This window comes from Apodemus sylvaticus, chromosome 3 (assembly GCF_947179515.1).
Source record: "Apodemus sylvaticus chromosome 3, mApoSyl1.1, whole genome shotgun sequence".
Taxonomy (NCBI): domain Eukaryota; kingdom Metazoa; phylum Chordata; class Mammalia; order Rodentia; family Muridae; genus Apodemus; species Apodemus sylvaticus.
The window spans coordinates 74,894,354-74,914,334 of record NC_067474.1 but is presented as its reverse complement, the minus strand read 5'-3'; the positions used below and the strand labels follow the sequence as shown (position 1 = coordinate 74,914,334).

Genomic DNA, 19,981 nt, shown 5'->3' with positions numbered 1-19,981 from the left:
CTGGGGAAGCCTCAAGAGAACAGGGTTGGTATCTCCAGAATACCTTCTGAGGTAGCACTTTACAACCTACCCCGGGTCCCTGGCTGTGGGGGAGGGTATCAGAGAGGTTCCAGGACAGAACAGCCAAGGCTTCCTGCCCCATGGCCTCCCATTTTAACCTCTTGTCTCTCCTCCATCCAGCCTATAGCCCCATCTTGGCTCTGGTCCCCTCTGCCAAGCGTCAGGCAAACCAGCTGGACTGCTCAGTTAGACCCTCCTGCCAGGACCTCCCCCCCACCCCCGCCCATCTCTAGATCCTTGCCAGCACCCAGCACCCCAGAGCCTATTCCAGAAAGGAGCTGGGATCAAAGCCAGCTAGCATGCCCAGCTGTCGGTCTGCTTGGGGTCCTGGGACTACAGCCACAGACCAGGAACTTGAGGGAAAGTGATGCAACGTCTAGGAGCCCCCAAGTAAGGGCCTTACCTGGGGGGGGGGGGAAGCACTGTATTTATGAATGTCTTTAATATGCTGTGTGGCCTTGGGCAAGGTGTGTGACCTCTCTGAGTCTTTCCAGATCTGTTAAATGCTGGTTTGCTCCTGAAGAGCCAGGCTGAGTTGCCAAGGCTGGGAGCTAGGAGCCTCCTCTTCATTGTGTTGTTTTCAAATGTGGCACAGTAGCCAGAGGAGCGGGAAACAGTCAGGGCATCTGATAAGCAGAAAGAGGAGGCGCTGGAGCGGTCGGGTGTCGCAGAGGGTCAGAGCTGCAGACACTCAGGGCCAGCCCCGTCATCAACTCTGAGAAGTTGACAACATCTGTCCGTCTGTCTGTCTGTCTCTGTGTGTGTGTCTGTGTGTGTGTCTGTGTGTCTATGTGTCTGTCATTCTGTCTCTTCTTTTTTCTGTCTCATTCTCTGAATATCTGTGTCTGTCTGTCTGTCTCTGTCTCTCTGTTTATGTGTGTGTCTATCTTTATACAATCTGTATATCTGTCTGTCTGTCTCTCTCTCTCTTTGTGTGTGTGTGTGTGTGTGTGTGTGTGTGTATCTGTGTGTCTGTGGTGGCGAGGATGAAACCGAGGGCCTCATGCCCACTGCACTGAGCTATACCTTCAGCTTACAAATTACAATTATAAACACCATTCTGTATTCTTCTGTGAATAGCTAAAACCTATTCCTTTGAGAACAAATATATAATTTTATTTCATGAACAGGGTTTCTCTGTGTAGCCCTGACTGTCTTGGAACTCACTCTGTAGACCAGGCTAGCCCCAAACTTAGAGAGATCCACCTGCTTCTACCTCCTGAGTACTGGGTTTATAGGTGTGCACCACTACCACCACCACCGAGCCGGAAAAATATATAATCTATTTCAGCAATTGTTGGACACTGAGGTTTCCAACCTCTTTGCTGTATATTTCAGTAACAAAATAATTAAGATTAGACATCCTGGTTCAATCCCTGCTTCCTAACTTATAAAACAGGAGACAAAATTCCTGCCTCCTTGGATTGGTTTGGAAGGTAGGTGATGAAGACTAATTCCTAGAAGAGCTTTTACAAGGTCTTTGACACAAAGCAGGTGCAAAAAAAAAAAAAAAAAAAAGCCTTATGCCTGGCGGTGGTGGCACACGCCTTTAATCCCAGCACTTGGGAGGCAGAGGCAGGCAGATTTCTGAGTTCAAAGCCAGCCCTGGTCTACAGAGTGAGTTCCAAGACAGCCAGGGCTAACAGAGAGATCCTGTCTCGAAAAACACCAAATTCAAAGGGGTAAAAAAGCCTCAGTGCTAGCAATATGTTCTCGGCACCATGAACTTTCAGAATTTTACTTTGATGAAAAAGCTTGAGAGGAGGAGGAAAGTGTGTGTGTGTGTGTGTGTGTGTGTGTGTGTGTGTGTGTGAGAGAGAGAGAGAGAGAGAGAGAGAGAGAGAGAGAGAGAGAGAGAGATTTCCACCTATATGGTTGAACATACCCTCCTGATTACCTGTATCCTTATTAGCTAAGGATGGCCTGTTTCCCTCCCTCAATAGCTAAGATCTCTGGCCCCAGAACCGGCTTGGGAGCCACCTGGCAATGGTGCCCCTCATACTTGGGAGGGCTCCCTCCCCTTTGTGTGGGTACCTAACAGTAGAGCTTTGGCTGATATTGGATGCTCATTCGGGGAAGTTGCTGAGTCCTACAGGCAGCACACTCTGTCGTGACATCACTGAGGTCAAGACCCAATATTGCTTCCAGACAGGCGCTCTGTGCCAGCTGAGGCCCTGGGCCAACCCCTGAGGCTGCACACCGGCTCTCTTAACTCATCCTGTGAGTCTTGTAAAGTCAGCTATGCCCCGTCTTACAGATGAGTAACCAAGACTTGGGGAGTCCTTATCAGCAAGGATCTCGCCAAGGTCACTCAGCTTCCAAGGATCCTAGAGGTCTCCTCAGCCACCCATTAGCACAGCGAGGCTTCCTGGGCGGGCGAAGGGAATGGAATCCGGGAGGCTCAGTGGACCTCTGGCACCTCAGATATATATTCTCATATGCTCTCTCTCCACCCCCCCCCTCATTTTTTATTTTGTAAGTGTTTTGTCTGCATGTGTGTGTGTGTTCATCTGGTGCTGACATAGGCAGGTTGGCTGCACTGGATCCCCTGGAACAGGTGATTGTGAACCATCACATGAACACTGGGAACTGAACCCAAGTTCTCTGAGGAGCAGCAAGTGCTCTTAACTGCCAGGCTGTCTGCCCAGCCTTCTGGTGACCATCTCCTGATGCCCCATGCCCAAAGCTCAGCCGGAGGAACACCCCAGTCTCAGGTGACCTGGGAGTCAGACCAGGCTTCATCTCCCTCCTTGGTCCTTTGTGACACCTGCCCCTGCCTAGATGCACTATGAACTTTGACCTGGAAGGTCAGCCTCCTGGGCCGGAAGGGAGAGTGACCCTTCCCAGGAATGGAGAGCCAGCTCAGGAGGGTCACGATGCAATGACAGTTGCATTCCTATGGTGTCTCACTCTGATCTCCTAAGATGGCTGGGATGCCCATGGCTCTCTGCTGTAACTTCAGGAGAATCAAGGGAGGGCAGAGCCAGTGGCGTTTCTGGACCCAAGACCAGGGCAATCAGCAGAAGACTTGCTGTGCTCCAGTGACTGGTGACCAAGGTACAGGGCCTTATTGTGTGGGTGACTGAGAACTATTATCTCCCTTCTGTGCCTCAGCTTCCTCCCCTGAGCTGTGGGAAAACATACACTTGTGACTGTATCTGAGGCAAAGGATGAGGAAGCGATGGGAGAACCTCAGGGGAAGGGAAGAGTGGGGCTTCCTTTTGCATAGGAAGAATTGTAGCCTAGGCCTTAGGCTCCACTGTGGGCTCCCCTGTGCACAGGCCTTAGGATCGCCACAGCTTGGGGGGCTGTGGGGGTGAACACTAGTCTTGGTCAAGAGGAGCCAGGTCCTCGTGTATCTGAGTCTCTACCATATTCACCAGTTGTGTGGCCTTGGGCAAGTTGTATGGGCTCTAGGGACCTTGTGTACTCTGTGAAATGGGCTCCTCTCAGCAGTCTTGTTAGGAGGCTACAGGTAACTAGCTAGGTACAGTGGATGATCCCGAATGCATCTATGGTGTTTCTGTCAGCCCATGCTGGGGACAAGGGACTTCGTGAGAGTTTCAAGAGCTCCTCCCAGGAGTCAAGAGACCAGCACCAGCCACCAGGTCTGCTGTGCATCTCAGAGTCAATAGGGAGTGTGGGTGATCACCAGTGAGGAGGCCTACTGGGGAATAGCGGGTGAGTTGGGGACTGAAGCCAGCCAGGGGGGAGCGAGGGAGGCTGGAGCAGGGCCAGGCTGCAGCCTCTGTTTGTCTTAGTGCTGGGACGGGAGAGCATCCCAAGTGGCAAACCTGTGCACTGCTGGGTTTGAAAACTGGGTTTGAGGAGATCCCATGAGACTGTTGTGGGGTGGGGCTGTTTCTCCAGAACAGAAAGACTCTGAAAGATATGTGGGGACAGACAGGGCCAGAGTTTGGTAATGTTTAGGAAATTCAGCAAACGGGATCCAATGGTAGAGGAATTACGTGCTGAAGGGAGTGGCCAGGTGGACCACTCAGTTTGTCTGTGGCTTTGGTTGAGTAAACCTGAGGGATGATATTCCAGACAGGAATATGATGTGGGCAGGGGTGAGGATAAGGGGTGGGGGAGGGAAAGGCCCAGTGGGGGGTGAGGGACAGTCAGTACAGGCTGCTGTCTTTCAACAAGGCCGAGGGTGTGCCAGCTGCGCCAGCCACCTGGTGTTGATGGGTTAATGATCGGGGAGGGTGGGCGGGTGAGTGACAGGATGTCAGGGGAGCCTGCCGCCCACATAATGGGCCACATGGTTGCCAGAGCAGTAGGCAGGGTCTTGGTAAGATCTGGCTTCATTCCATAGTCCCTGGGGGACCACAGGGGGAGCCCCAGTCCCCCAGATGTGCATACAAGGCAGGGACTGGGATACAGGAGTTGGGAGGTTACTTGGTTGAATGTGCTTGGTGCTAGCTCAGACTTATCCAGATCCTTGCATTCATTCATTCATTCATTCATTCATTCCATTCACCCATCAGCCACAAGCCCTTGGAGGAGACCAGACTCTCCCACCTAAGGAGATCCGGGGGCAGAAACTATGGTGATGAAATAGGTTCTAAGGACCCCTACTGCACACTGGGCAGGCCGTCTGTCATGGAATTGACAGCAGCCCCTGTGCAGTGGCCACTCTGTTTAGCCCTGCTCCACAGAAAGGGAAACCGTGGCTCTAGGTGGTGAAGCCATTGAGGTCACAGAACCAGCAGGAGGTGAGGCTGACATTGAACTCCCTGGCCTTTGGACGCTGAGATTCCTTCTCTCCATCCCACTTGGGTGGTCCCTAGCCTGACTGCTCCCTTGAGGTACCCCAAGGGCTCTCTGGATGGCAGAGGGTTGACCTCATATCTCTTCAGTTTCCAGACTCTCTGGGTCCGCAGGGCAGAGCAGGGAGCCAGGAGCAGCCTCAGGGCACCCGCAGCGCCATCCTTCTACCTGGCTCCTGCTTCCTCTTGGCCGCTCTGCTTCAGCCTGGACCCTGAAAGTCAGAGTCTGCCTCCTCCCCTGGCACCTGAGGCCTCTCATGGCACTTCCTGTTGTCTTCAAGGCCCTGCTGCTGCTCTCAGGTCTCTGCAACTAACTGCCTTTCTGGACTGTTCTCATCAGGCACACTTGTGGCTTGCTTCTGCCTCTCTGTCCTTCCGGCCGCTTGTGTGACGGTGGCCTCCCCACCCAGACCTTACTGATGGTCCCGCCTCACCTCCCCAGCTTGTTTCTCTCAGACCCAGTGTCTTCAGCCAGGGCAGGTCCCGCATGCATCTGGGACCTGAAACCTCTGGTGCTTAGAAAGTGCTTCCCTCGGTTCTGAAGTCCTCAACCTCAGAAGTACTGGAAGCAGCCCCGGACGTTGGTCACCAGCCTGTCTCATACTCTGCCTCAGGCACACCTGAAAGCTTACACACTTTACCGTAGACTGGAGGGCCAGGTGTGATGTGTCTGGGCCCTGCCGTGCTTCTTCCAATGGGCTACGCCTCTCACAGAGGTGAAGGGACCTGAGGAGCCACAGGTTGACCATCAAGATAGTTCTGTTCCCTCATCTCTGGGGCCTCTGAGGGGGGAGCCACACGAGGAGATGCTCATCTGCTCCTCTAGGTCTTCCTGCTGACCTAGACAATTCCAATGCAGGTGCATCTGTCTCCAGGCCTGGGCAGTAAGTAGAAGGGCAGAAATTCCCAAATCCACCCTGGGATGATGAGGCAGAGTTACACCAAGTCTGCGTCTTCTCCCCTCCCCTCCCCCCTCCCCGTGAAGATGGGCACCGAGGCCGATGGAGTGGGAGGAATGGCGCTGATAAACTCCCTGGTGATAGAAGAGACCCATTTTGGGAGGGGAGAGAGGAGGAGCTGCAGGCTTCTCTTCCTTGGTCCAGCATGCAATGTGATTTTCGCCAAGCCCTCTCTGGACTTCCTGCTGGGTGTACCAGGGTTGTGCCAGCCGAGGTGATGCCAAACTCAAGGCCTCAGCCGCCCCTGGGAGCTCTTCCCGTCAATGCAGTCCCACACGTGCCCAGCAAAGGGTTAAGCTCTTGGCGCCAGCTCCGTACAATGAACCCCCTCCTTTTCACAAACACTTGTAGGAAATCAGGCTGGGCGCTTCCTGCAAGGAGGAGGAGGAGGCAAGGCAAGGCCTCAGCTGCAGGGGCGGGGAGAAGTGAGGAGCGATGCTTGTCTGTGAGCTGAGGCGGTTCTGGCTGGCAGAGCAGTCTGGAGGCGGTCCAGGGTGCTGTGGAGGCAGGGGGCTCCCCAGGTTTGAAACAAAGACCTTGTGGGCAGCTCCCCTGAGCCCAGGCCGGCAGGATGGTGGTGTAGTCCAAGCGAGGTGAGGAGTTGAACGGGGAGGAGGGCCGGAGGGAAGGCCGCCTTCCCTCTGGATGGGCCAGTCATAGACTCTGGACAACCCTGGCAGTCAGCCCAGGCCAGGCAGGAAATCACAGCTACGCAGCTGCTGCCACTCCTGTCCAGTTCTGGGAGTCCGGCCCCCAGGCCAGAGTGGACTCTAAGATGCTAGTTTCCAGTTCAGTTCTGACTTGGTTCCCTTGATGAACTTGGACTGGTGTTGGTCTCTCTCGGTGCCCAGGGTGGGCTCATCTCAAGGCCAATTAGTGCTTGGGTTGCTGAGGGTCTCAAGAAGTGAGGAGTCTCACAGAAGTGAGGAGCAGGCCAGGAGACAGCACCCTCCTACTCACATAAGGGCAGGGACAAAGTGGACGTTTTGGGGGCCAGGACGCCAGCATAGACCTAGAGTAGGGCAAGATGAGAGTCAGTAATAGCCTGGCCCCTTTTTACTTCCTTCCCGGCTGCTTGGGTGAGTCAGGGACAGGCTGGGGACATCTCTAGTGGGTATCTCCACTTGCTGCAGGGCATAGGAAAAGCAGTGTTTGGTGTTTTTTGGGGTGAGGTGTAGTTTCTCTGAAGCAGGTAGGGACCCCTTAGCCCAATGGCCCAACCATTAGCAGGACTTAGTTATAGAGGGGCCGGCCCTCCTGAGTCAGGGCATCAGAGTTCACATCTCCAGTGTCCACTGTTGCCCTGACAGCCATCCGGACCTCCCTGGCTCTCTGTGGCCCTCAGGGGCCAGGCCCTTAGCCCTCCTTGAAGTTCAGCTTGTATTTTCAGACCTCTGTGCCTTTGTGTGAGCTGTTCCCCTGTCCTGACTCCCCTTCCTCTTTCGCCCTAGATTTGCTTCATATGTTAAGGCTGTCACCAAACTTCCTTCTTCAGGGGCTTTTCTGGATTGCGTCCTCCACGGAGGGTGGGATCTTGGCAAGTGCGTTCGTTTCTGTATCCTAGAGGCTGAGAACCTCCGAGATCATTTGGTGCATCTCAGGAGGGCCAGGGTGCTCACAGACAGAGGGATGGGTGCAGCAGTAGCAGGCCTAGGGGACCACCATTCTCCTTCACAGAGTGAAGCAGTCAGCCAGCCACATGTCTCCAGTGGCTGGAACATCAGGGCTGGGATCTGCTTGCCCGATGCTCAGCCTGCTGTTCTATTGCAACTTCATCTCTGCCCAAGGTTGGTACATATTTGACATTGATGGGTGTTTGATGATTACCTGATTGGCTAGTTCCAGGCTCCATGCCACTGAGGGCTGAGGCTTGGAACAGAAGAGTAAGTTCTTTCTCAGGAAAAGCTCACAAGTTGAGGCACTTGAGAAATGGGTGCAAAACTGTAGCCACTGACCGTTGCTGCCTGAAATATGTGGGCTCTGCTGAGAACAGTGAGATTTTTGCGGCTGAGTCATTGCAGAAAACTGGCCGTTCCTCTTTTTGTACGCAGGGGCCTCAGTGATGGGGCAGGCTGCTCTGCGGTGGGCTAGGGAAAAAAAATAACATTTCAAAAGTCAGAAAACCACATGCCGCAGCCCTTCCTCAGCAGAGATGTCAGGAGGTGTGGTTGCAACCCCTCTACCTGCCCAAGCCTCCGCTCTGGGAGTCAGAAGCTGGGAGAGGTCCTGGCTTAAAGTTTCTGAAGCCTCGACCCAAGGCCTCTGAGCAGACAGAGCGCGTGCTTAGAGAATTCTCATGCACACTCAAGGATTTGAGGTAGGGGTGCAGGTTCTGTACGGGAATGAGGGTATTTTGTGGGATGTGTGTGTGTGTGTGTGTGTGTGTGTGTGTGTGTGTGCCACTAAACACATCAGAAATCAGAAGACAACTGGAGTGTGAGTCTCACTTGCAAACTTGTTTTAGACAGTCTTTCACTCACTGCTTGCGGATGCTCGGTTGCCTAACAACGTTCTCTCTGCTTCCCATCTCCTGGTAGGGATGTGCTGGAATTACACACGCTTGCATTCAGCTTTTATGTGACATGACTTGAACTCACGTCATTAGGGTTGTGAGGCGAGCATATTAGACTGTTGAGCAAGCCTTCTCTCCTGCCCCAACTTAAGAACTTTTCTGTTCATCCTTTTAAAAAGAATTACATTTAATTATTGCAATGTGTTTGTGCACATGTTACCATATGTAAAGGTCACAGCACATTTGGGAGTCAGTGCTTTTCCTATCATGCGGGTCCCAGGGACCGAACTCTGTTCCTCAGACTTGGCAGTAAGTGCCTTTAGCTGCTGAACCATCTCACCAGCCCACTTTTGCTTCATTTTAAAATTCTCTTTCTAGTACATTCTCTTTCTAGTAGTATTTGGATATGCAGATATGCAGTTAGGAGTATGCATAGAGGTATAGGTGCGCAGAGTTTTACTGTTGAGGTTTTGATTACTAAGCAAGCAAAAGCCCCAGCCAGGACTATACTGTCCAGGGGATCCTGGCCTAGTCGGTCACTGTTCCTTCTCAGTCTTGGTCATCCTACTGAGACGGGAAGGCAGATATCTGTCATGCTTCTGCTAGCCTAGCAGAGCGGGGCAGTGTGGAGATATACGGGAAATCTGGGGGTTCTGCAGGGACTGGGGCAGGAGGACTGGCAGTGAGGCAGGGAGAGAAGCCTGGAGACCCTTTCCTCAGAGCCAGAGTCCCAGCTAAAGGAGGGTTAGACCAGGCCGCTGCCTAGTCTCCGTGAAGCCAGGCCTTTCCCAGCAGTCCCTGTCTCTGGGGAACTGAGTCTAGAAATAGCAGCCTGATGACTTTTCCCAACTACATTTTGAGAGCAGGTTCCAAGAGCCCCAGAGGCTCAAGGACAGCTCCAACTGCTCAACCGTGGAGATTGGGGCCCTATACCAGCCTTGAGGGAGAGCCCACACTGGTACCAAGAACCTGGCTTCTACCCATGTCTGGTCTTCATTCCTGTGCTACTATGGGAAAGGCCCCTCCCTCTCTGGAACTCAATTGCCCTACCTTTATAGAAACTATGTGTGGATAGCCACAGTTCTTTGATAACAGCTCCTAGGTCCTGTGCCTTTATCCTGAGGCTGGGTTTATTGGGTTGACTGTGGTGATTGACAAAGGAAATACCAGCAGAGTGCGAAGGGAGAAGAGAGAATGAGGGGAAGAGGAAGGTTGAGGGAGCCCTCCTTGGGCCACCTCGCCTGCTACCAGCGCCCCTCCCACAGCCCCTCTGTGGCCAGGCTCTCTGGCTCAATGTCGGAGAGCAGCAATATCGAGGGCCTTCTCCGTTGCCCCTTGGCTGGGCTCTCTGCCTGAGAGTCGCAGACAGCTGCTCAGAATGCCATGAGAAGCTTGCTCCAGCACGCCCTGCTGCCAGTCACCCATCTTCTGTACTCTCAGGATCCCTGGCCTACTGTGTTTTTTTCTTTTGAGGCAAAAATTCATGTAACATGCAACTAAGCACTCAGCGGCACTTACCATAATAACATGGTTACATCCGTGTCTCTTTCACTTTCAGGACATTTCACCCCTTAAAAAAAAAATCCTGTGCCCGCTGAGCAGCCAGGGACCTTCTCCCCTCCCCCACATCACTGAAGCAGCCATCACTTGGCCTCCTGCCTCCCAGGACTCCCCCTCTGCACATGGCAACCCTCGGCCTCGGACTCACAGGAATCTTGTGTCTGTTTTCTCACAATTAGCATAGCGCTGTGGTGGTATATCCAGTGTCACACATGTGGGAACTCCATTCCTTTTTCTGCTGTCATCCCATTCCTTTCTGCAGCTGAGTAATACTCTGTTGTATGTAGAGACCGCAAATTGTCTCTCTGTGCAGATGCATGGATGCCTGGGTGCCGTGAGCGTGGTGGCTGGGACATGCATGGAGCTGTGTGTGTTTGCACGCCTGCTTTCGATTAGTTTCGGCATTGGAAGTGGCTCACCATTCCATGTTTTCGACCTGAAGTCATGTCCCTTGCTTAAAGAAAGCCATGTGCTGCCTTCCCTGCCTTGCTGGGCTTGGGGTGCCTGTCACCAGGGAATCCTGACCCTGTTTCACCTGGACGGTGGCTGCCAGCTAATCTGTGCATGCCCTCCCTTGGGCAGTCAGTGCTGTGTCAGGGCCTGTGCCTGGTGCCTGCAGACAGAGCTAGGTGAGCAGTGACAGGAGCTAGCCTTTGGAGGACACTTGTTGCACAATGTGATGCCTGCTAGCACTCTACCCTACATCCTGAAGGGAGAAGAAGCCTCATCTCATTGGTGACAGATGAGGACAGTGAGTCACTCAGGGTCACACAGCAGAGGGCTGCCTGCCTCTGGGGCTCCAGCTGGTGAGTTCCTGGACAGATGGTAGTAGACCTGAACGACTGACATTATCCATTGTTTGTACCCCCAACAGGCCACAGGCAGGATGGCTGGTGCTAAGAGCCGCTTGTGATTTGGAACCCCAGCTGCAGCCCAGTCTCTTGAAGATGGAGTGGCCCAGGTGAAGCCAGGCCAGGTCCCATGGCCAGTTCGGGGACAAAGGCACAATGGACTGGGCCGAGCCTGGGGCAAGGGCCCCGAAGGCGCCGCTGGGCTTGGGCTGAGGAACAAGATGCAGATGGGAGAAGTGAGCAGGGCTGGGGAAACGAACAGTCTCTTCCTGAAGCCACCAGTCCTGAGCTCCTAGAGGACTTCCGTCGGGCGCAGGAGCACCTGCCACCCCTGGAGTGGGACCCAGACATGCAGGACTCTGAAGAGTCTTCTGCAGAAGGTGAGGTGGACTCCTCCTGCCTGCAGAGCTAACGTGTTTACCCGAGAGCCCACCTTCCAGCAGAGGCAAGGAAATAAGGACATCTTTACAACCCTCACTTAAATCCTATTTTTTAACGTTTAAATTGTGCAATAATACTGCACATTTTGGAAAATGTAAGCAATAAGAGGTAAATTTAAAAGCATTCATAGTTCTACCCCTCCCCTGGTGGGCCTCTTTTCAGTATACAAATATTAGGTGAATATACAAATATGTGCTAGAATATTCCTTTGTTTCCAGATTGCTTTGTTATCTTTTTTTGTTTGTTTTGTTTTGTTTTGTTTTTTTGGATTTGGTTTTTTCGAGACAGGGTTTCTCTGTTTCCCTGGTTGTCCTGGAACTCACTCTGTAGACCAGGCTGGCCTTGAACTCAGAAATCCACCTGCCTCTGCCTCCCAGAGTGCTGGGATTACAGGCGTGCGCCACCACCGTCCGGTGCTTTGTTATCTTAATAGCTAAGAATATTTTCCCTATTCTCACAGTATTCCTCCACTAGTCTCTCCCAGGACCTGCATGCAATGGGGCTCTCCCATAATCCTTTGGTCCAGTCTCTTCTGCCCTGCGGCATACAGTTTCTGTTTGTGCCGTGGTGAATACCGCAGCGGCAATGCTATCCAGCTCTCTGCGACTTGCCACCATCCTGTCTTTGGTAGCTTGCATTGCTTGACTCGGGCTTGGGCTTATTCTAAACCTCAGTCAGCAGAGGAGATGTTGGCATTCTTCATCCTCACCAGTGGCTGGGCTGCCACTGCCTGGAGACAGCAGCTTCGCCTATGGCAAGTCCCTTGTCCACCTCAGCCTTGGTTTCCCCATCTATGAAATGGGCATGATGACACCATTGGGAACAGGAAAGTCTTGATGTGTGTTGGCTCCTTTACTGGATTATGAATAGGACATCACATATTAGACTCCCTGAAATCAATAGAACCCTTGGGACACAGAGAAACCAGTCATGCCAGTATCCTAAGTATTTCATGGCTGCCATAGCTGTCCACTTGGGAGCTGGTGTGTGTGTGTGTGTATGTGTGTGTGTGTGTGTGTGTGTGTGTTACTGGAAATTGAAACTGAGCCTTCTATAAGCCATTCAAGGCTCTAAGGCTGAACTATATCCCCAGCCTCTAAAACCAAAGTGTCTTTTTGAGATAGAATAATTTCTGAGGATGTTAAACTGGGATGTTTAAGGTAACCGGAAGAGTCTGTGCAGAGTCTGTGCAGTGTTACCCAGTATATCTCATGAAAAGCTGATCTGTTTCAGACGGAGTGGACTGTGTACTCTGTGGACATGGACTGCCTTCAGGATGGGTGCCTTTTGGATGGATGCCTGATGGCTAGGTGATAGAGGGATAGGTGAATGCCTGAATTGATGGTGGGTGAATGGATGGGTGCATGAATGAATGGTTATATCTGCTACATAAGAATTGCTACCTGATTCTTGGAAGCCATGCACATTTTATCTTTCCCCCTTCTTTCTTTACTGTTCCATTGAGAAACAGTACGGAGCACCTTCTCTTTAGACACGATAGAGCCCAAAAGCAGTTGGCTGCCCTTGCCCTCAGGAGGCTTGCAGTGCTATGGGTGACCTGTGTTAATAAAGTAACCCCAGGACTGAACATACAGCTGTCACTGCAATAGGCAATACATTGCAGAGGGCTCCAGGCTTGTGGGAGCCTGCGGAGAGAGAATTTGACCTTATCGGCGAGAGCTCCAGAACTTTTCTGGCAAGGTCAAGATTGAGATTCAGCCTGAAGGACCAATGGCTCACAAGACAAAGGAAGGAGACAGGACCCTAATGGAGTATGAACACAAACAGTGCTTTTCAGGGTCCCCGGGTTTCAGGATGTTGAAACAGCAGGGACCCAGGGACCCCAGGAAAGTCTCTGCCTTCATGCTGGGAACAAGAGGGAGACATGATGAGATTCCAGGTGGTGGGGAGCTGAAGAAGAGGAGATTACATGGTTATTGCATTTGTTCTTCTATAGGAGGTAAATGGGATAGGTCAGGGGACATTCTGGATCAGGGGCTAAGGTGACGATCAAGATGCCTCCCAGGCTCTGCCTTATGCAACTCTGGATGGCGTTGCCATTTTTAGAAATGGAATACACTTTCGGGAGACTAGATCTAAGGTTTGAGTTCGGAAGACCTTTGACTAGGGGAAAAGTTACACAAGTACCTGGTTATGTGGGGGTGGCTCTGGGTTCTTGCCATCCTCAGCATCATGAGGTCATGGAGTGACTCAGGTGGCATTACAGACCCAGCACATGCTCAACAGTGGGTGACCTGTCTTTCCAGAGACTGAAGCAGATGACGTGAGCAGCCCAGAGGGTTCCACCGTGCCTCTGCCCTGGCTCTCCAGGCGCAGTCGACAGCTGGACCTGTCTGAAGAGGAACTGGATGAGGTCCCTGGGAATCTGGAGGTAGACTCAGCTGGAGAGAGTTGTACGGAGCTGGAGTGTGAGGACCAGGGAGATTCCAGCCCTCCGGCCCCAGGACAGGGACCAGCCAGAGACTGGGTTACCTCTATCAAACAAGGCAGTAACTTCAGATCTTCAGAGCATCTCGAGGCCCAGCCATCTGTTGCACACAGCCCTATAAAGTCTTGGAGCAGTGGGACCGTGAGCTTTAGCCAACCTAGTGACAGCCTTGGTTCTACCTGGGAAGGAGACACCGATGTCCCTCAGCCTTCCACCTTGCCCAAAGCCCTGCCACAGAGTCCGTGCCACAACCTTCCACACCCAGGTGACAGAAATGGAGGTGACGTTGCTCTGGCAACACCCACGGAATTCCGGGACTCCTTAGCAGCGCCAGCCCAGAATCCTGAGTGCTCTGCAGGCACATGGGGGCGAGAAACCACCAGCCTACCCAGCTCTCGGCCCGAGGACCGAACCTGGAAGAGAACTAAGACATCTCCTAAGCCGCTGCCCTCCCGGTTCACGGGCTCTGTCGGCCCGCTGAGTACTCGGCTTGGGGCGGTAAAGAAAGCTGTGTCACAGTACAAGCAGGGAGCCGCTCTGGCTGGCCACGCTTCTTCACATGCTCCCAAATACGGCAGGGGGCGCCTGAACTACCCACTCCCCGACTTCTCCAAGGTGGGGCCCCGGGTGAGGTTCCCCAAAGATGAGAACTACCGACCCCCAAAGTCCAGAGGCCACAACCGGCAGCAAGGCTCTACCAGGCCCCTCATCTTCAAGTCACCAGCTGAGATTGTTCGGGATGTCCTGTTGAGTAACGGAGAGGCCAAGGAATCTTCTCTTGGTCACCCCATCACCAGGGTGCCCCGGGAGTTCCAGACACCCGAACAAGCCACTGAGCTAGTTCATCAGCTCCAGGTAAGCAGGACTCTTGTCCGCGTTACCCAGACCCTTGCTGATTAGAGAAGCTTTGGCTCGGGAGGGAGCCCCTGCTGGAGAAGAGAGAGTTGTTTCTAGGCTAATGGTAGACCCTGTCCATCGTGCTCAGAGAAGAGCAGGAGAGACTGGGAGTGTCACAGTCAGTATAGTGCTTGTCTCCTGTGCGCAACGCCCAAAGTCCAACCTCAGCACCTCATAAATGGGCATGACGGTGCCCATCTGTAACCCTAGCAATCTACAAAGTGGAAGCAGGAGGACCAGATATCTGAGGCTATCCTCAGCTACATAACATCGGCAAGTTCTGAGCTAGCTTGGACTAGAGACCCTGACTCAAAGCAGCAGAGCAGTGAGCATGTCCACGTCTCATGGATGGCCTGTCATTTTCAAGCACAGCTAACATATCTAACATAAGGAAAACAGTCTAGTGGACACCCTCCTTATATCCCCACGGAGCAGCTCCTGGGATCCTTTTGTTTTTTATCTATAGCCAGCCTCTTCCTCCACTCCCACAACCCCCACTGAATTAAGCAAAATTCCAGGTATGCAGTTATTTTGTGGTTTATTGTCTAACTCTAAGAACTCTGCCCACAGGGTTGCATTCAGTGGCAGAAATAGGTCCCCACACACTCAGCAGTGGCCTGTTGTTTCTGTCCCCTGGAGTCAGATGAGGCTTGTGGGTAGCACTTGGCCTGTGTGCCCTTCAAGTCTCTGCAGCCCTTATTGCATTTCTTCTTTGCAAATATCTTCTGTCTGCCTCTTCTCCTCTGCTCTCTTTTTGGTACGTGATCACTGTGGAGTCAGGCCTTCCGGTAGTCACCCACATTTTGTACCCTGCTGAGGTACATGTTTTATCTCTGGGGACCTTGCATGTCCTCCCTCTACCCCAACCCTCAGTGTGATCAGAGTTTGGGGCGTGGGGTTGTAGGCTCCTATGTGTGCCTCTCCCCACTGGACCATGAGCTACTAGGGAGGGTGCTGTGAACTTCCTTCAGGAGATGTGGCTACTTGCAGTCCCTCCTGACCTGTGAAGTCCCAGCAGTCTTTGCCTTAAGGCCTTCCCTTGAAGTGAAATAGTGTTATTGTGAGATTGCCTCCTTCGACATGCATTGCTATAAACCTCCTAAAAAATAACACCTTCCCTCATCCGCTGTGAGGTTACCGAGATTTTGTCAGTATGGGAAAAATGAAATAGTCATGTGATTTCCTTCCTTCCTATTCTTCCTGTTTAGATTTATTTTATTTTATGTGTATGAATGTCTTTTGCATGTATGTATGTGCACTGTGTGCGTGCATGGTGTCTGAGAAGGTCAGAAGAAGTCATCAGATCCCATGACACTGGGACCACAGATGACTCTGAACAATTGACGAGTGCCGGGAACCTAACCTGGACCCTCTGCAAGAACGGCAAGTGTGCTTAACCACTGAGCCATCGCCCCAGCCCCTCCCTTCCCTCCCCCCTCCCGCCCTCTCTCTCCCCTCCATCCCCCTCCCTCTCTCTTTCTCTCCTCCTTCCTCCCCCTCCCTCCCTTGACCTCCTTTTCTCCCTCCCTCTTTCTTCCTCCCTCATCCCCCTCCCTTTTTCCCTTCCTCCCCCTCCCTCCCTCTTCCCTCTCCTTTTGTCTCCCCCCTCCTTCTCCCTCCTTCCCTCCCTCCCTCTTTTTCCCTCCCTCTCCCTTTCTCTCTCTCTCTCTCTCTCTCTCTCTCTCTCTCTCTCTCTCTCTCTCCCTCTCTCTCCCTCTTCCTCTCCTCCCGCCCCGCCCCTGCTCTAGCATCAGGGATCTTCCTATATCACTGTCCACCATATTCTGTTGTGCCAGGGATACTGAGGGTGGAACTCACTCACTCAGGTTGGCGGCCATGGAGCACGAAGGGATCAGCTCACCCACTCTGAGAACTGGGTGGCATAGCCTCCCTCCATGACCTGTCCCCAGAGGAGGCTGAGAACCCTGAATGGGACCTTCTCTCTCCTGGAGCGAGGCAGGAAGTGAGCCAGTCAGCCCCTGGGGTTACAGGCATGCATTGCCATGCCTGGCTCTTTCTGTTTCTGGCTTTGGGGGACAAGGTCTGGTCTTTTTACATAGCTCTGGCTCTCCTGGAACCCACAGAGATCCTCACACCTCTGCCCCCCAAGTGCTGGGATTCCAGGCATGCGCCGTCACGCTGGACTTTTTAATTCAGGTATTAGGGATCCAAACTCAGTTGCTCACGCTTGCACAGTGGGCGCTTTACCCACAGACCCACCACGGCAGCCCGGAGCCCGCCTTCTACAACAGCAGCTCATTTTCAGGTGGCATTTCCTTGCATCGTAGACGACCAATGGCAGTTTTGTTTTTTCCCCACAGTGAGTTGCTTTAACAAAGCGTTGGGTTTTGTGTAAGGCCAGTGACCCAGAGTATATAAGAGCTCTAACTTTTAATTAGTTTCCTGCCCTTTGTCTGTGTTTATGCATAGGTGCATGCACATGTGTGTGTGTGTGTGTGTGTGTGCGCGTGCGCGCGCGCGTGCAGATGCTTGCATAAGAAGCCCAGCAGTCTGCCTAAGTTCTTCACCTTACTTGTGTTTTTGGAGACAAGGTTTCACTTTTACCTGGTGCTCACCCATTCTGCTAGGCTGACTGGCCAGAATTCCAGAGATTCACCTGGCTCTGCCTCCTCAAATGTGTGCCACCACACCTGGCCCTTTTACTTCGGTTTTGGGGATCAAACCCAGGTCCTCATACATGTGTGGCCAGAAGTATTGTCATCTTTTCTCTACAGGAGGATTATCACAAGCTCCTCACCAAGTATGCAGAGGCTGAGAATACTATCGACCAACTTCGCCTTGGAGCCAAGGTAAGGACTGGCTAGAACAGGCTGAGCTGCGTGCGTGGAGCCAAGAGCCGGGTTGAGGGTGTCGGCGTGGGGGGCAGTTCTTAGAGAGATGGCCTACCCCAGAGTCTTAGAGAAAGATCACTGGCTCTTGTATCCTGAGACTGTGTACTGGGGAATCCTAGTCCTTAAATCACCACCAGGCCTCTCTCTGACCTTGGGCTCTCTCTCTCACTGGTGATGTCTTTGAGTGATGGAGCCTGGAGTACTCAGGAGTGTCACCAGAAGCTGTCTCCTCCTCTGTGACTGGGGAGTCGGAGCGGGGGGGGGGGGCAGAGGTATATGACTACCTAGGCTGACTCCTGACCCCATTCTATCCAGCTGGGTGGCTTTCAGACTGTAGCCCAGACTAATTTAGTTAGTTAGTTAGTTAGTTTTGGTTTTTCGAGACAGGGTTTCTCCGTGTAGCCCTGGTTGTCCTGAACTCAACTCTGTAGACTAGGCTGGCTTTGAACTCAGAAATCCTCCTGCCTCTGCCTCCCGAGTGCTGGGATTAAAGGCCCGGCTTTACTGCTCAATCTTTGGCACCCCATTTTTCCTTTTTCCAGAATCACACTTTCACCTTTCTCCTGTGTCTCCCCCAAAACCATCTCCTCTTATCCAACTGAAACTGAGCACCCCATGTGGGACAGCCCCAGGTGGTGCTGAAGGGATCAGCTCATCCACTCTGAGAACTGGGGCATAGCCTGCCACCATGACCTGTCTCCAGAGGAGGCCGAGAACCCGGAACAGGGACCTTCTCTCTCCTGGGGCGAGGCAGGAAGTGAGCCAGTCAGCTCCTACACCCCTGGGACTGGGACTGGGACTTCCTGCTTTCTTCACACCCTCATTTGCTCAAACAGGCATCAGGGAGGAGGCAGGACAGCTGTGGGACAGAGATAGAGGCCCTCCCCTGCTCTGGTTGTTCCCCTAGAAAGAGGACACCCTACCTTCCTGCAGTATGCTTCCCACTCTGAGGTCCGTCGTCATGTGCTGACCTCATGCTTTCAGCCACTTCCGGGAAACACAGGTGTAGTCAGCCATAGCAAGAAGTTGAAATGGGCCTGCCTGTCTCCACGCCTGTGGCCCTGCCAGGTGCAGACAGGACCCTTCCCACGTGGTCTACTGTACACACCTATAGGGTTACATCTGTGGGACTGCGAGCAGAGCTTTTGGAAGACAGTAACCCCACTGATATCTTTAGGTCCCCCCGGAGATCTGAGTTATTAAAAGGGAGTGTGAGGTCTGGGGAGGGCTGCAGGATAAACTGTGGGAGATGCTGAATGGCTCAGCCACCCTCTCCTGCTCTCTGGAAAGATAACTCTTTGGCTCAAGAGAAGAGTCAATTCTGTTCGCGTGATTGCACTGAAAATGGCCCATAATTCCCTCCACCCCAGCCTCACTCGCAGGGGAGAACAGCAGGCTGGGACCCACAGATGCTTCTATTTGGGGGTTCCATGTTCTCGACCAGAAGATATTCTGCCCAAAGCCCACTTCAAGAAACCTGAATGAGGGCTTCCTGTCTGTCACGTGGATCTTTGAACAGGACTTCTCTAGGGCCTGCTGAGCCCTTTCACTCTGTCCAGAGCCCAGAACAATGCAGGAGAGGCGAGGCCCACCCAAGGGGAACCAGGCTGGAATATACCCTGACACCTAGGCTGCCTCTGTGGTGAGTAACCGAGAACCACAGTCCGATGGAGCTGAGACCAGCATTGGCTGAGCCAGTCAGAGTCCAGTCCAGACTCAGGGTGTCCCCTTAACTTGCAGGCAGACACAAGGCTAAACCATGAGTGTCCTAGAGTGAGACACAAAGGTGGGATGTCCCGTCCCCCTGGATCTGTCTGTTCTTTCCAGACAGTATAGTTTCCTTAGGTCTGGGATCCCTAGCTCAGGCCCAGCATGGTGTGTGGGACAAGCCTACAGACAGGAATAGCCACTGGTGAGTCCGTTGACTGCTGTCCTAAAGTCATTTACAACTGGGCACTGAGCGTGAAGCTGGGTCACAGAACACAGAGGTGCCAGAGCTGGGGTTTGACCTGAACGCTGGCTGCGGCTGGGCTGCGGGGCCCATGACTCACTTTCTCTGCCAAAACCAAGCTAACAATGCTCACCGAATCTGCAGCAAAAGCAAAAAACAAAACAAAACAAAAAAACCTGCCCAGGGAAGGCCAAACTTAGATCTAGGAGCATCAGGCACCAGGGTCTGGAGAGTTATGAGGAGTTATGAGATAGGGGACCAGGACTAATTAGGAGTCATGGGTGGGCTTTATTCTGGGCGTTGACCCAAGAATCTGTGGTGATTCAAACACTCGTTTTTGTGGCTGCTTCCTCCCAGCTCCTGTCGCTTGTCTCAGCTTTAAGGGGATGTGAAACAGCTGAGGAGACGGAAACAGCCCTTAAAGGAATTGGGGGATGATGTCACCACCCCTCCTGAAGTGAGCTCTGCTGTCACTCTGGGCGCAGAAACTCCTGATGGGGTTCGGTGTAAGCTGGAAGCGTCTGTGCTCCTTTCCCTCCCCTCTTGCCCCATTCATAAAGCTCATTACCATTTTAAAGGCTTGGAGACCCCATCTGTGCCCAGAATACTCATTTGTTTAACCCCATGTTTCCCAAACACGCTGGTTCACCCTGCACAGAGTCTCGAGGGCTTCCGAG

The 19,981-nt window shown here is 52.8% G+C and overlaps 1 protein-coding gene across 5 annotated transcripts in view; it reads left to right on the top strand.

Annotated features, from left to right (window-relative positions):
• Positions 1 to 19,981, top strand: part of Akna (AT-hook transcription factor) — a 47,668-nt gene that overhangs the window by 2,048 nt on the left and 25,639 nt on the right. For 2 of the 5 annotated variants that reach the window (XM_052176621.1, XM_052176622.1), the window contains exons 2-4: positions 10,738 to 11,094; positions 13,423 to 14,459; positions 17,237 to 17,311. In XM_052176621.1, the coding sequence (XP_052032581.1) occupies positions 10,845 to 11,094; positions 13,423 to 14,459; positions 17,237 to 17,311 (1,362 nt within the window). In that variant the 5' untranslated portion in view covers positions 10,738 to 10,844. Of the gene's footprint in view, positions 1 to 6,182; positions 6,385 to 7,468; positions 7,579 to 7,991; positions 8,109 to 10,737; positions 11,095 to 13,422; positions 14,460 to 17,236; positions 17,312 to 19,981 lie in introns of those variants that run through there. The other 3 variants (XM_052176619.1, XM_052176618.1, XM_052176620.1) reach the window with 3 other exon arrangements.